Raw genomic sequence first — 17,573 nt, forward strand, 5'->3', positions numbered from 1 at the left:
GGTTCTAATACCTTCCTAGCCGCTCTCAGTGCCTTCTAAAAATGTAAACATGTGAGTGCCATTCACTCTTGCTACCCCTCCAAGCAGTCCCCTAAAGAATATTTTATTTCCACATCTTAATTAAAAGGCTGATGCTCACAGAGGTTAAATAACTGGCCCACGAACAAACAGTTAGCACATAGCAGAACCCACAATTGATTCCATGATGACTTTCTGTGTTAACTACTACAGGAAGTATTTTCCACCATGACGAAGCCTAGGGTATGATTGGAGTGGTCATGAAGTGATTTTCTTAAAACAAGCAGATATAAAATTGAAGAAAGGGGGGGTAGACTGGTTGATTTTTGGCCTACCAAGGTAAAGACCATTATTTAGCTCTTCCAGTTTTGGAACAGGACATATAAACTGTTTATTTTACACTGGGAACTCACTGAACTTAGTTGCCAAGTCTCGTCTATCTCCCAGGTGGAGTCATGAGGGATCATTAAGCTAATTATTGATTGAATCTTATGCAGTTGTAAGGTACTACATTTTGTCTTACAAGTCTTAGTAGTATTTCTGAGGAAATGAAAAGCCTTTTATTGCAGCTATCCTGTATTTGATAAGGCCTTTAAAAAGTAGTAAAGTGCAGACTTGCTGAATTCTAGCATTAGCTGTGAAACTGGATTTAATTATATTATCTGTATATGGGATGGACGGAGGACAAGTGTGTTAAAATGTCAAGTGCTCAGGGTTGAGCATGTTGTCCAGTGGTAAAATGCCTGCCTAGAATGCACAAACCCCCCACTTCTGTCCCCAGCAGGAGGAGAAGAAGCAAAGCCTGATGTCTGCAATGCTATCCTATTTCTTGTAACTGGATGGCAGACACATGGTCCTTCTTCCCAGTTTTCATAGCCCCGGGAACTGAGAAAAGGGAGAGTTCTGAGCCAACTGGGAATCTAAGAGCCATCTTAATTCTTCCATGGTCCTTCATTGATCTTGATGGTTTCCACCACAGAAGTAGTTTTCAAATACACCAGATCCTTTCTAGCCCCAATGATTGATGATATTTAGGTAGGACTTTTATCAATTCTCAACTGTTCCACTGCAGCGACCTAGGTGTCCTTAGCTTTGTGCTAGCATGACCTACTCAGATCTCAAACAAAAACCACCTTTTCTTTTTTGAAATAGCAATCTTTTGCCTTGTGTGGCTTTTCTACCCACTGAATATTATAGCAGATCAAAAGAAGTTCAAGTTCTTTAGTGCAGAACACGGCGCCTGGCCATTACTCCAATCATTCTTCAGCCTTTTCCCCTACTGGTTTTAGTTTAGAAGGAATAGACTTACAGTGCCCAGCAGGGATTCTCAGAGCAGACTGACTGGGTTTCACCTTCCTCTATTCTTACTCTAACTAGCTCTATCGTGTATTATTTGTGTGACTCTAGGCAAGTTAATGAGGCTCTCTGTGGCTTGTTGGCTAATGTTTAACATGGAGATGATGATGATAAGAATACTGTTTGAAGTTGATGTGAAGATTACTGATACATGAATGTCTATGAAACACAAAGCATAGTGCCTGGTAGGCGTAGCTGTGTTTAATTACGTTAAATGAATCCCACTTTACCACATAGTGTTATTCGATACTAATTTGATGCTTGGATTTTCTTGTATGGCTGACATTCCTTATTTGGGTTTCAAAACTCCTGTTCATCCTTGAAAAGTCAATGCACACACTACTTGGGCTCCAAAAGCCATTCTTGGACTCATCAAGTTAGGTTTCCTCATTACGATCTATGTGATACCTGTCTTCCCACCGTTACTCAATGCGTCCCATGACTTATGTGTTTATGTATGTGTACATGAGTATTTAGTCACTATATGTACAACACTCGGAAGTAATTTCCTGGAACAGAGTCTGAACTTTATGTATAGTCTTTGTACTAACAGGCCCAATTCCTCTCACATAGTATACATAGTTTTAAATGTTTTTCAAATGCCAAATGAATAATGGCCAATATCATACCAGTGGTGCCAGCATCCCAAATGCCATTCTATATAACCTGTACACACACACCCCTAACATAGACTAACAAACACATAATAAAAATACATTTAGTGGAAAACACAAGTAATGTAATGAATTACATTAAATACTGAATTTTTCATTGCTTTGCACATTAAAACATGATGCTCGCATCACAGTTATGTACACCTGATGTCCCAATGCATAGCAGCCAAGGTTCATAATCACACTCTAAGACTCACTAATTCAGTCCAACATTTCAACTTTTTAACAGTGTCTACAAAGTCTTTATTATAGACTCCTAACTACTTCGTTCATTGAAAACTTTCATAAAGGAAGACAGATTATAAATTATATAAAGGTATACACAATTAAAGATGAAGGCCTGTGTGTTTCCATATCACCGTCTTCTCTTGAGTACCCTTTGCACCAACTAGAAAGCAGATCAGTGCTTAATCCTCTATTCTTTCTACAAGTACACTATCGGTATAACCAGAGTTCATGTTTTTTACACACAGGCTTATACAAACACACTCACATACAATTATACATATGTACATATTTATGTCCTATGTATATATATTTTAAACATTATTTGAAATGTAGGCTTATTCCTATTTTTTTATAAAATATGTCACGGATATCTCACATTAATGCTTGTGCAATTGTATGCAGTCATACATTTTTAATTTGGAAGAATGCATAGCCACCCATGTTAATATACCATAATTTACTGTTTTCTTTGTGGATAATTTTTATTATATTTTGTTGTGGTTTGTTTTACATTTTGTAGACAGGCCTCATTAGTTGGTCCAGGCTAGCTGGGAATTCATTGCGTAGCAAAGACTAGCCTTGAACTTGCCACAGTACTCCTGCTTCAGCTCCCAAACGTGGGGACCAGAGTCGTGTGCAACAATACCCAGCATGTATTTAATTTTATACTAGTAAAATATTATCCGTTGGTTATATTTTGATTATCTAAAAATTTTTTCAGACATAGATAATTATTTTGAATTTTCTATTCTCCCCAAGTGTGTGTATGTATGTTCTAATCTTCCAAAAGCTTCCTGCTAGGCTTACTAGGGTCTCATCACATCACATCATGCTTATTAGCTATTGGCATTTTTCTGTGACTTGACTGTCCAAGTGCTTTTGTTTTATGACATCCCTTTCTTTGCTTTACTAACTCATATGAATTCTTTGTGGTATATACATTCTCTTATATATATTGAAAACATTTTATCTAGTCAAACATTTATTTTTCAACTTACTTTTAAATATGTGCATTGCATGCTTTTTAAGTCATGAAATGTATCGGTATTTTTTTTTCTTCCTTATTTCTGGCTTCTACAACATATTTGGCTTATTCCTACTACTTCAAGTTTTGAAACTTTACTGTCTGATGTTGACTTTATAGTGTTTATAATTCTTCCCCAGCCTTGAATTATCAAAGGAATATGACCATATTTTGAAAGAGAATTTAGTATTTAATTGGTAATAAATTATAAATTTAATCTGGAAAAAAAAAACCTCATCCTTTGCATGCCCATATTTGCACCATATGGCGACACAGAACATGGAAATAATTAAAACATTTGTAAATAAGCTCAGACAGATAAAAATGAGAAGGTTTCTATATTTTCAACATCTCTTCCTCGTGTCAAGAGCTATATTTACACACAACACAGGCAGCTCTCACCACTGGGCATTCATTGGCTGCTATGTTAAGAATTCTATTGTGGGAAACAATTTTGAAAGGGAGAGAGTTTGTGTGAAAGTTTCAAGATGTCTCCATTGGTTTTAAATATTTCCAAGAAGATAGATGGCAGGAAAGGGTGGTGTGCGCAGGGCAGGCAAATCAACCAGAACGTTCAAATTATGTATGCTCTTTCATGAGCTTTTACTGAAGTTCAAGACCTAGATTATTTTGTTTATTTTATTCTTCATTAAAGTGCACCTCTGCCTCAAACTAGAAGTTAAGTGCCAAAATCCTATGCATGTCTCTTCTCAAAGTGCTCCCAGAAAGATGGGAGACAGGAAGTCCTGGGAATCCTGTGAGAAACTCTGTTGGGGAATTTGCAGCTCAGTTTGTAGAGGCTTGAATGTGCAGTTGGTAAACTGTGCCGAACACTCATCTCAAAAGAGGCATCCCCCGCCAAAGGGTTTATCCAATCCGACTCTTCCAAACACTTGACAGTGCAGCTCTCTTTCTGTCTGTTAAACTCTGAACTAAAAACCCAGGCACTGATGATTGGAGTCCGGCGTCTCGTGTTTTGTTAGGAGTTGAAACCTCAGTTAAACCTGTTAAATGTTATCATCAGGGAAATTAACAAGTTGACTGTCCTCTTTTAGGATCTGATGTCCAAAGACTTGACTTTTCTGTTGAGTGGTCTTCTTGCCAAGTGGAGAAAAGTTCTTGGGACTTTTCTGATTAGGAGTAAAGATAGAGAATCTATAGAGAGATTCAGGGACCAGCTAGACTATGATCAGTATATTAAATGAAAAAATATATTTGATAGCAGGTATTTTAGGGTAGAACTATAATTAAGAAGCCCTTGGCACTGGGAATGTGGCTCTCTGATTGAAAACAGACATTACTTTTTCAAATGACTTGGGTTCAGTTCCTAGTATTCATGTCAGGAAACTGACATCTCCCTGCAACTGCGTCCCGGATACGATGCCTCTGGCTGTCTCTGGGGGCACAGGCACCCACCTCGAAGGAGATAAGGAATTTCTTAGGTGTTATACAACTCTCATATTACAATTGCGTTGATAGCTATAGACTTTCTATACCTCTTTGGAAAGTGGGTCTTGGATTCAAACCATTTTGGAATTAACAGGATTGACTTCCAAAGTTTGCAAAGAGGCAACAGGTAGGAAGAAACAAACAGAAAAGTCTTTTAAGAGACCTCCACCTGGCTGGGATTCCATCTTATTTTTGGGGACTTGAGATAATGCATTAGGTTGTATTATTACTTTTCTTGGTAATTTTTCTGGGCAGTTCTCTCTTCCTCTTAGGATGCTTATTTGGACAATCTTTTCTGTGTGTTTCTTCCTATCTGTTGGCTCTTTGCAAACTTCAAAATGGTTGTTTTTTTTTATTTTATTTTCCTGGAAGGACAAAAGCAAAACTCTTCCCCAGCCCTATCTTTGGGGAAGGTTCCTATTCTAATTTTTATCAATTTTGATGTATGGTTTCTCCTGAAATTCTTATTTTTATCTTCTGAAGCCCTTCTATCATTTGTGTTACAGATTTCCTTGAACAATTTTTTATTATATTATCTTTCCACATTATACTGAAAAATAGGCTTTTACTGATGTTTCCGGTAGAATAGCATCCTCCCTCGGTACCTGTGATGTTCCTGTACAGACATGACAGAAGCAGATGCGGAAAAATAGTCATGCAAACTATGAAAAATACACTATGCTGGAAACAGAAGTTTCTTGTTGCTTAGGATTTTTCTGGAGACTTGCTGTCTAAAAATAAATCCTTAGTGTAGAAATACTGCCTTCTTCTATTCCACGTAACTATTGGCACTTAGCAACTAATAAAGGCGACTTATAACTAGAACATGATAGTGACTGCTAATTAGGAAACCTGGAAGGCCAGTTCTGATTTTTCTTCTGGGACCAAAAAAATGTTTATTTAGAGCTTTTATCCAGCATCATATGACTCCTTAGCTTCCAAGTCCTGAGCTATATATATACATGATCATCATTTTAGCAGTTGACCCTAAAGATCTCCTGGTGGTGTGCTATAACTATGTCAGTCTGACTCACAATTTTCTTATAAGTTAATGACTCTGAGTGGTGGGAGTCGTGTATCTGATCACTGCTCCAGAAATAGGAGAAACATAACTAAAAAGTAAACTGAAAGGGAGCTGAAGAATCACTTGTGGTTAATTCTCAGATCAGACGCCAAAAATCTCTAAGCAGAGAGGAAGGCTCCTACACCACCCACAGCAGAGAACTCCTCAGTTAAAAAGTATGTGGGTGACATTTTCAACCAATGCAGACGATAGAAAAACTGACTGCCTTGCACCCCCACCCTGTCTCTGCTTTTTGCCCCCATGAGTTCCTCTAGCAGCAACAAGTTACTGGCACAGAAGAAAGTTCTAGAACACAGTGCACAGCACTTAACCCCCAGAGATCCTTACTTTCATCTCACTCTGGCTTCCTTTTCTAGCTTTTGTTTTTCAGTTCTGAGCAGGGATTTAAACAAGTAAAAATGACACTTGTGATTCCTCCTAGTCGCTTTCCAAATAGAGGTCCCTATATGGGCCGTAGACATGAAGGATTCTCTCTTGTATTGGCATCTAGTTAAAATGGAGGAAACTCCAGAGAGAAAGGTGGCCTCTCTCACTGGGTATCAACTTGCAACTTGCCTATGTGACCCTTGCCTCTCTCCCCAAAGCCCTGTGAATTAGGCGGGACGTACATGTGGGCCCAGCTTCCCAGCAGCTGCTCTGCCATGTACTAGTCTACGTTCTATTTGGTGATCAGATTTGTTAGCGAAGACCTGGAATGTCCTTGAGTGTTTCTTGCCACACTTCTCCATCTGTGCAGAGATGATCAGATGTCACATCTTGCCCCTTAGCGCCAACAGTTGGAAAGTCTGACTCTTCAAACACACTTGATTGTATAATTTAAGTATTAAATTTAAAACACTCCCCAGTGTCTTCTTTTTTGAAGACTTATAGGAATGATTCAGTGCCGTATTTCTCCAAGGTAAATTGAGTGCCCATTCTGGGTGTGCTGCATTGGAATAACACCTTGTAAACTAAGCACTGCTTGGAACCGTCTGCATACAGAACTAAGAAAACTGAGTAAGCCTTTCCCCACGAGAATGCTAGTATATTAGAAACTCTATAAAGTGCAAAATGCCTTTTATTTCAAGTCAGTTGCTCAGATCCCAAAAGGGCTGCTGCATTCTTTGTCCCCCTTTATGTACACTGTACAAGGAGGGTGTCGTTGGAAGAATGCTGAGAGAGGCTTCCTAAGGTTGCATCACTCTGAGCAAAGTAGCCCATGGTTCTCTGTAGGGCTGTGATACTCACCTAATGGGTTCGTCCTTTGCTGGGCTGCCTGCATGGTGATTTCAGAAGCTGCAATGCCCACAGACCTCACCCAGAAGTAAAGCAAGCTAGAGGTTTAATACAGGATTGATTAAGTTACTCTCTGGTTCTGCAGAATCTGCCTACATAGATTCTTTCTTATATACAAGTTTTCTATTGTCCACATCTTTGTCAGCATTTGAGGTCATTTTCTTTTTTATTCATTTATTTAGATCATAAATAAAGTCATGTACAATTATGATACACAATACAGTATGTTCACAATGGCATGGCTAAATTAAACCAATGAACATGTTATATCACACATATTCATCATTTTTGTTTTGAGAACACTTAAAGTATACTATCTCACAACTTTTAAAATATAGCATATTGTTATCAACCATATTTATCATGCTCTCAGTAGACGTCAAAACATCACAGAGTCCCTGCCTCTTGTCCAACTGCAGTTTTATATCCTTAAACCAATCGTTTCCCCATTGTTAAAAGACCCACACTGAAGCCTAATAGCCACAATTCTGCTCTCTGCTCCCATAAGCTCATCATTTCTAGGTTACACATAAAATTGTGTGACATTTGTCTTCCAGTGTGTCACTTATTTTTTTCTCTTGGCAAGCATATAACTCTACTACTTACTAAAGATGAAATCAAATTTGCATGCAGAGGTGAGCACTCTCTGAAACACCTTGGATTCATCACATATTTGAGTTTCAATTAGCACACACACACACACACACACACACACACACACACACACACACACACACACATATATATATAGAGAGAGCAATAATGGCAATATGTTAGGCACCAATAGCAGCAACAGCTTTTCCAGGTTCTGCAGTCATTTGAACAAAATTGTACAGACATCCAGCACACTCTTTTTTTGTTGTTGTTTGTTTTTTATTTATTTTTGTTTTTTTGTTTTTTGTTTTTTAAATGGAGTGATTTTCTTTTTTTGCAGTGAATCATTTTCTGTGTATATACGTGCGTGAGTGTATAGACGAGCCAGGCACATGCATGGGCCCATGGAGGTTAAAAGAGACATTTTGATCCTCTGGGATTGGAATTGCAAGCATCTGTGATTTGCACTGTGGGTGCTGAGGATGGAGCCTGAGTCCTCCCTCCGTAAGAGCAGTGAGTGCCCTTGGCCACTGGGGCTCTTTGCTGCTGTTCTCTCAATGACTGGCATTCTGCCAACAGTGAGATGGACTCTCACTGTAGTTTTGATTAGTGTTTTTCACATGGCTGACAGTATATAGATTTTTGTCTCTTAAAAAATACTTTTATGGGCCAGCAAGATTACTCCGTGGTTAAGGGGCCTTGATGCAAAGCCTGATGCTTTGAGGTCAACCCTCAGAGCCCACATAGGGTAAGGAAGTGACCAACGCTTGTAAATCGTTGTCTGAAATTTGCGAACGAACCACGGCACGTGAAATGTGCACGTGTACATGAACATCACACACACACATGAACACACACTTGCACGCATACATGAACACATACATATATAATAAATAATTTAAACTTCTAATCTTCCTCTCAGGAACAAGGAGAACTACAGCAGTGTTGCTCTAGCACTGTACGAATAAAGTCTCATTTTCATTTCCTTGCAGCTTACTAGAACATAAAATCTTAGAAATGGAGGGAAAACACAAAGAAGAGCTGGACACCTTGAAGGAAGAGAAAGAAAACCTTCAAGGCTTGGTTACACGTCAGACATTCATCATCCAGGAGTTAGAGAAGCAACTGACCCGAGCCACCACCAACAACAGCGTCCTTCAGAAGCAACAACTGGAGCTTATGGATACAGTCCATAACCTTGTCAGCCTCTGCAGCAAGGAAGGTGGTAAGAGTTACTTTCCTCCTTCTGGCTTTGTAAATATTTTGTTTCATGCGAGGCAGTAAAGGTGTGCTACTGTTTTCTCTGTTGCACTGATGCCAATGCAAATGCTTTAGACGGACTTTAGTCTGAAAAGCATTCATGAGATTTAGCTGACAATTTTCACAAGTAAGTTATAGGTATTTAAGTTTGAATTCATGTGTCTGCAATGTCTGTTTTAAAGGATGCTATAAAAGTTATCGTCCAAGCTGGACAGTGGTGGTACATGCCTTTAATTCTAGCACTGGGGAAGCAGAGGCAAGCAGATCTCTGTGAGTTCAAGACCAGCCTGGTCTACAAGAGCTAGTTCCAGGACAGACTCCAAAGCCAAAGAGAAACCCTGTCTCGAAAAACAAAAAACAAACAAACAAACAAACAAACAAACAAAAAAGGTTTTATTCATTCCTGGTATTTTTAGCATTGATAAAATCTCTTATACTGTGATGGTTATATACTTGACATTATGGTGATAGATACTTCTATCGAGGGCAGAAATTAGGCAATATTTTGAATTAGTTAAAAGTTCTAGAGTGAGTTTGGGTGTGTACCTGTTTCATAATTTTAATTGGTTCCCCTTTCAGGAGAGATGGGTAGGAAAGTGCTACATGCAGAGAAAAAGGGAAAAGAGACCTCCTGAATACTTGTTAAAGGAAGGAAGGATGGTTGTTGTAAAGTATCTACTAAGATCCCTTGTCCTTGACCTGTGCACACATGGAACAGATATCTAAGCACTTTGGAGATGTCTTTGTGATGGTAGAACTTACAGTTTTATATGACTGGAATAGCTGGCGCCGCCTTACCACAAAGCTTCCAGTCAGTATGGCTTGTGAAGCTACCCATCCATTTATTCCTTTTTCTTGATTGGGTGTGGGGCCGATGTATGTATGAGTGTGAGCATATGTGCGCCACAGTGCGTGTGTGTGGGTCCAAGGACAACTTCATGGAGTTGCTTCTCTGTTTCCACATTGACCTGAATTCTGGAGATGAAATCCAGGTCACCAGGCTCCTGCACTTAACTCCTTTCCCTTTCAGACATCTTGTCCCACTCTCCCCCCACCCCCAGCCATTCCTGAAGCAATGCCTTTTGTGCACATATCCAGGTGAAGCAGAACCGTGGCTGGCAGCTCTATCCAGTTCTTTAAAGTTTGGAGCCTGGGGTCGTCTTGCGCAGTTCCACTCTGCAATCAGTCTTTCTGAGCAGAGACGGGAGTGGAAATGGAGATGGGTGAGAGCCCTGCTTACATCTGAAAGTGATTGTAGTCCCTGAGCTGTGGCTTGTGTGACCATTCATGTCACAGTTCAGTGTGGGTCAGTATTGTACACACGTGGTGGATCCTTGACTCATGGTGCTACAAAAAAAAAAAAATAGAAGGAGAGAGAGAGAGAGAGAGAGAGAGAGAGAGAGAGAGAGAGAGAGAGAGAGAGGAGGAAGAAGAAGAAGAAAAGAAGAAAGAAGAAGAAGAAGAAGAAGAAGAAGAAGAAGAAGAAGAAGAAGAAGAAGAAGAAGAAGAAGAAGAAGAAGAAGAAGAAAAAGAAGAAGAAAGAAGCAGCAGCTGTTTAATACTTTCATTTGCAGATAGGAAGACACAAGATAACTTTACATGGAGTGATCTTGTTTTAGAAACATTTCACATTTCTCTGTTACACTCCATTTCCTTACATTGTATCTCCTTTAGATAGTGTAAACAAGCTTCAGAGATACTTTGTAAAGAACTCTGTTTTAAACAGTGAGTCTGGAGAACTCCATTTGGGTGTGCTCAGTAACGTGATTGGGAAGAAAAAAAGCTGCTAATCAGACAGAGCCTGCCAAACCCCCAGCTAGAGTCCACTGGAAGCAAAGCATGGTAGAATTTTGCCAGAGAATTTTAATAGAGCTCATGAGTATTTATAAATTAAGTATTAATATGAGATGTATCTCTTCTCATATTGAGATGAATACATTGGGAGAAAGATTGAAAACATATTTTTCTTATCATCCCGAGACTTAAGCACATGGAATTGGGTAGTGTTTTGTGCATGGCTTCAGAGATGTCCAGCACTGGGGATTCTCACAGAGCTCGTATGTCTGCCTGCTTATCACAATTGAATTTCATCTGCCAGTATTTGTGTAATAAACCTGTCTTTAAGCTGTTAGAAGCAGGGGGTGTGGTTTCTGCTTGGTTTGAAGTTTGACTCCAATATCAGTAACCAAGTGTCTTCTTTGTTCATTTATTGAGAAATTATGATAGCAAATACGACAGGTGTCAGCCACGCTTAGCATCCACTCAGGGTGTGGGAATGGTGTCAGCGTCTGCTCTGTGATGAGAACATCTGAAGACCAGTGGCAATAATAACACAGACTGAATTGTCTGACACTGACACTTCACATATAGTTCTTCCTTTTAAGAGTGCAGCCATAAAACAAACCTTGTCTTGGCTATAAGAATTAAGACTTTGTACAGGGACTGTCTGATTCTCTACTGAGTTTTGTGCTCTTGTAGTTGCAGACTTTGTTCTTGCTAGTTTGTGAATATTTCCTTTGATTTCAGTTAAGTATCCTGGCCATTTTAGTTCTCTTAGGAGTCAAACAACAGGGGCACCTCTCACTACGGTCCCCTACCAAGATGTTAATCCTCTTTGTCTTTATATTTTCATTTGAGCCATACATAGTCTTTAGTTACTGTACATTCAAATCTTATAGTGCAAATACCATATAATGCAGAGTTAAATAGAAGTTGCTAGATGAACTCTGATTTTATTTTACTTATGAAACACATTTCCAACCTTTATGACCCAAAATTTATTTGTTATATAGGTTTAATGTTTATTAGATGGGTATATGAAATTATTTCACTTTTAAATGTACATGCATATAAATATTGAAAATTTAATATAGCACAATATAACATTAAATTTCCTCAAATAAATACTGAAAGTTTAAACAGCGTCATAATGAACAAGTTATGTGCAACTCAAAAAAATTATTTTAACTTTGGGTTCAATGTAATTCAGTCATTTGGGGAATGAACTCAAATGCAGTACTCTACAACCCACAAAACTTGATGAGTTTTCTGTCTGATAGTTAGATAGAAAATATCTGGCAAGATAATTTTGCCTACTTTGCCATGACAGGTAAAGAATGAAATGGCATATTTGATATAAATCAAAGCACCCAATCCCAATGACGCAGATCCAGCACTAAGCTTTGGTCCCTTCTATCTCTCCTAAGTAACAAAATTCAATTAAACCAACAATCGGTGTTGTCTACAAGAAGGATTTCATCAGTATACAACTGAACACAGTGTTCTAGACTCACTTCTTTTTTTTCCAACTTTTTTTTTTATTTGAATTAGAAACAGGATTGTTTTACATGACAATCCCAGTTCCCTTCTCCCACCCGTCCTCCCATACCCCCCCCCCAACTAAAACCTTATCTGTCACATATATTTTCTGCTCCCTCTGGATGGTGAGGCCTTCCATAGGGTGTCATCAGTGTCTATTGTATCCTTTGGGATAGGGCCTAGGCCCACCCCTGTGTGTCTTGGCTCAGGGAGTATTCCTCTATGTGGAATGGGCTCCCAAAGTCCACACCTATGCTAGGGATAAATACTGGGCTTTTACAGGAGGTCCTGTAGATTTCTGAGGTTTCCTCACAGAAACCCATGTTCCTGGGGTCTGGATCAGTCCCATGCTGGTATTCCAGCTATCAGACTGGGGAGCAAGAGTTCGCGGATGTTCAGGTCAGCTGTTTCTGTGGGTTTCACCAGCCTGGTCTGGACCTCTGTGCTCTTCACTGGTTCTTCTCTGCATCTGGGTTCCAGTTCAGCTCAGTGATTAGCTGTGGGTGTCTGCTTCTACTTCCACCAGCTGCTGGATGAAGGCTATAGGATGGCATATTCTAAGAGGCATCCAAGCTTCTTCTTTTAGCCTCAGTTTTCTGATGTCTAACTAAAATGGAGTCACAACAATACCCAAGGAGTACATGGGACATCATAAATACATACAGCTTATCCTTTTCTATTGGATAGTTCAAGCTTGTGTGGGAATCAGTTTGATATGTTTTACCACAGAGAAATGAAAATAACATGATAATGCATTCATGTTTCATGGCAAAGTATGTCTGAACACAATGAGTAGATACGTAACTTCCCCCAGAGTTCCTTTGATCCAAAAACTGTCAACAGATCATTCCATAGAATAATCATTTCCACTTCACAGTGTTTTCATGCTAGAAGATATGACACTGTTAAACACACACACACACACACACACACACACACACTTACCCTAAATACTGCTAAGAAACAAAATTTCAGGAATAAGCCACCAAGCTTTCTTCTTGAATCGTGAAGGCAACAGTTGTATCTTAGGCCAGTAGTCATTTCAAACTGGATCATATCCCCTCTGTGCAGCTTCCAGGTAACACATTTATTTTTGCGTCATCTTTGCAAACATTTGGTCACATTTATTCTTAGGCACATTACCCACTAGAGGAATACTGCTGTCCGTGGTATCGCAGTGCCAGAGCTCAGCTGCTTGCTTCATGATTTTCAGCAGATCATAGCTATTGCTCCAATTAAAAAGCTCACACTGCACAGAAGCAATTTCTAAATCCTTTAGAGTGCATAACTGAGCACGTGACTATCACCAGTAGTCACCAGCCATCATCATCCCTGTACACTGGTGATTAAGATATGGTCACCTATATTGGAAGTAATAGAAACCACATCACAGTATAAAACTGAATAATTAATAGCAAAGAATGTAAAAAGGAAAAAGGGGAGGAAAGGAAAGAAAAACTAAGAAAAAAAAATGAACCACTATTTAGCTAATCATGAAGTCATACGTTCATTATCTCATTGTTCAAGTCAGCTTGGAGTACATTCCTACTGTACTAAAATGTGATTCATGAGTTTTTATCTGTCCATTCTAAAATAGTTTTCAAACAACTACTCTTTTATACAGTCTCTTCAGGGAATAATGGTTCTTTTTGTTGTTATGTAGCAAAAAACTTGTCAAGTTCTTGCATGTCCTCACACTGTTCATATGCCTGGGAAGAAACAATACATCTTAGTATTTTAGTGGCTTCTAGGACACTGGAGTTTGATCGAAACCAATTAAATGATAATTATTTTCCTGAATTTTTTTGTTAGTGGTGAACCCAGGTTTTCGGGAACTAGTGAACGACATCTATTAAAATCATGGCAGGGAGAACTGGGAGCTAGCACAGTCAACAAAGGGCCTACTATGTGCACACTGGGACCTGAGTTTGATTCCCGGGAATGACGGGGGTCGGGAAGAGCTGGGCATGGGGCAAGCTTCTATAATCCCAGTGTTGGGAAGGCAGGGAGAGGTTATTCCCCTGGACGCTACTAGATAAATAGCCTAACCTGCTTGACAAAGTCCAGGTCAGTGAGAGACCTATCTCAGTACACAAGGTGGATGACACCTGAGAAAGAAAACCTGAGGTGGACTCCTGGCATGTATATATGAGGGCACACACTATTGCATCTGCACATACAGGACAATGCAAACATACACACACGCGCGTGTAGACACACACACACACACACAAGATGTCTTCACCAGGACAGAATAAGGATACCATCTAGCATCTACAGACTTGTCCAAATGGTTTTATTTTATTTTAAGTTTAGTGTGACTCCAGTACTGTGTGAACTTCATCGGTATTCCGTTTTCTCACTGAAATATTAGGAAGGAGTTACTAAGTCTAGCGCTTTTTGTATCTTCTATGGGTAACTTAAAAACATGACCAATTTATCTTCCTACCTGGAAAAACATGGAACCAGTATTAAAGCCCAGGTAGGTTGGCTCTAAGAGAGAGATGATGGCTAAGTCTTTGAAAGGCATACAGTCGAGGACCAGCCCTTCACAGAGAGCACAAATGAGATGTGTGTTGTCAAGTAGGCATAGGGTTGTGGACAGGACGGGTGTGTATAGATCAACAGGCTAAATCTTAGAATAAAGACAGAGACAGTGGAAGAGGATGGAAAAGGGGTAATTTGAGAGAGAGAAAGGAAGCAGGATTTTTTTCCCCTCTAAGTCAATGACAGTTGTCAGTAAAGGGAAGGAATGGTCTTTGCATTTTAGAAAAAAAATTCTCTAAAAGCATACGCACAAATAGCATTATATACATACTGAGCATATTATTTAGAAATATGTATATACGTATTTCAGAGAATTTATTTACCAAGGTTATGAGCTCCTAATCAAACTAAGAGAGGAAATTCAAATTCGGAAGTCTTTACAGAGGAGAGTAAAAAATAAAAAACACCTCTCTACTATTGCTAGGACTCTTAGTTCGGGTCCTCCCTGTAGATTCTTGGGAGTTAACCTAGCACCAGGTTCCTCCCTAAGCTCATAGTGGCTCTCTCTATTAAGATAGCTTTTTCATTGCTTTTCTGCTGTATCCCTCCTGGCCTAGGCCATCTAATTCCCTCCTGTTCTCATCCCCTGCCTCCCCTTACCCCACCTCCTCGGTTTGTCCTGTAGATATCATCTAATTTCTCTTCCCAGGGTGATTATGTTGGCTTCTCATGGGAGCCCTTAGCAGTGAGGAGGCGTGGACTGGGGGTGGGCTAGGAGGAGGTGAGGGAGAAGTTGGGATGTAAAGTGAAATCAAAACTAAGAAATAGAAAAAAATAAGACCAGCAAATTATTAGTGAGCAGTGTGACAAGGGAGTAACTAAGAGTGCTGTTCCCTCCCTAGTAGAACACATACATACATACATACATACATACATACATACATACATACATACATGGTGCACAAAGAGTTTTTGGAGCTGGGGCATGATGGTGGCTTGCCCAGATGGAAGACCACTTACATTCAAGAGACTTTAGTGCTAAAGGGTAGGTAAGTCTCCTGTTGGCAAGTGAATAGGAGAGAAAGGAAACAAGAATAAATGCAAAGAACAGGCCATAATAATATCCTCAGCTCCTTACTAAGAAATTCACATTACATGTTATAGGAACCTCCCATGGGAGTTTGTTTAGAAAATTCTTTCACATGATCTAAGAGCCATAATGACTGATAAGACCAAGTTTTCAGAGCTCTGCATTATTTGGGCTAAAGTGCCTTTCCCAGGGGCTGATTACAATGGTATGAGCATGTGACCATCATTTTCAATTCCTCTGGCCTTCTTTAAAAAGGTGGACGGATGGAAGAAGCATCCGCTTCCCTCCCAGAATAATTCTGTTCTCAGAATAATTCTACCATCTGAAAGGAATTTACCTCCTGTGTAGTGTCTATTGACTTTTTGAAGTAAATCACCCAGTCAAGAGAATGGATAGTTTGAACTGCTTGTCTCCTGAGTTCAGAACGACTCTGAAAACAAGGCAAGTGACGGGAGGAAATTAAAAGTATCTGAAAGCCAGTCAGATAAATATTGGTAAAATAGGAAATAGCACTCTCATTGACTGAGTGAAACACTTGATTTTTTTTTTTTTTTTTTTTTTTTTTTTTTTTTTTTTTGCTGACCAGTTGGAATGCACAATTTACCATTAGGTGGAAAGAGAAAGGAAAATAAACAGCCGTCGGCTGCATGCTATAGTGAGCACTTGGTCCCATTTAGTGGGGGAAATGCTTTATCTTGACAGAAAATTACATGTCAAACATATACAATTTCCGTAAAATGAACCACGCTATCTAGCACTTCCTTCTATAAAACGGAGTGGCTTAAGGGGAAAGTGACTGTTTACTTTTCGACATAGTGTGTTTCTCCTTTCAGACGGACCATGTTATCTGCCTTTTGAAAAGTTGTAATTTCTATTTAAAAAAAAAGGGGGGGTTTGAATAGTGGAGAGCTGAGATAGTGATAACAAAATTAAAAACTACAGTTGTTGACCTCATCCAGGAACTATTTGTAAACCACATCTTTCGAGGGAGATTTGAAGCTTTGTAGTTCTCTTTTAGAATTAGTTTCTACTTCAGAAACTTCATGAGCTATATGCAAAGTGATATCTCTTGGTTCCAGCTAGGCCTGGGCATTTCCACAATGAAAATCCCCTCAAAAGAGTTCCCTTGATGTTCCAACAGAACAATGAAAAGACTACATTCCTGGTTCCCTGGTGCTCCCATAGCTTGCTCAGTTCAGGCAAAATGAAGCACAAATAGTTTGCGTAGAGCCTCAACTCATCACTTCTTGGACTCAACCACACACAAATCAAATTCCATAGCTATTTTATGAATCCAGGTTTCACCGTGGCAGCACACATTAGTTAGGCATAGGACTGGACACCTATAACGACTCTGAGAGAAAAATTGGTTATTAGTGTTCTGCAGTAATTCAGTATGTATACATCTTATAATATACACATATAGAGAGTAAAAATGTCCTGGAAATGTTTCCACCTTCAGATGGGAGACAAAGAGTAAGATCTGAGACACATCACACTATACGCTTAGCTTTAAATGCATAAAAAGTATTTTAGAGTAAGATTTTTTTTCTAAAAGTCAACTGCCAAAATATCTTTAAAACCCTAGTAATCCATAAAAGCTTTAAGGTATGACAGAATGGCTGAGTGAGTAAAGGAATTTAATGTATAATCCCTTTTACCTGACTTCAATCCCCTGATCCCATAGTGACACAGAGAACCGATGTTTGAGGGTTA

At 39.3% G+C, this 17,573-nt stretch overlaps 1 protein-coding gene across 2 annotated transcripts in view; it reads left to right on the forward strand.

The window, feature by feature from the left end:
- The window catches only part of LOC100774625 (angiopoietin-1), a 227,388-nt gene that overhangs the window by 151,675 nt on the left and 58,140 nt on the right, over nucleotides 1-17,573 (forward strand). Inside the window, exon 4 of one of the 2 annotated variants that reach the window (XM_027431451.2) lies at nucleotides 8,695-8,927. In XM_027431451.2, coding sequence (XP_027287252.1) covers nucleotides 8,695-8,927 — 233 coding nt within the window. The remainder of the gene's footprint in view (nucleotides 1-8,694; nucleotides 8,928-17,573) is intronic. The other variant, XM_027431452.2, reaches the window with a different exon arrangement.

This window comes from Cricetulus griseus, chromosome 10 (genome assembly GCF_003668045.3).
Source record: "Cricetulus griseus strain 17A/GY chromosome 10, alternate assembly CriGri-PICRH-1.0, whole genome shotgun sequence".
NCBI classification, from domain to species: domain Eukaryota; kingdom Metazoa; phylum Chordata; class Mammalia; order Rodentia; family Cricetidae; genus Cricetulus; species Cricetulus griseus.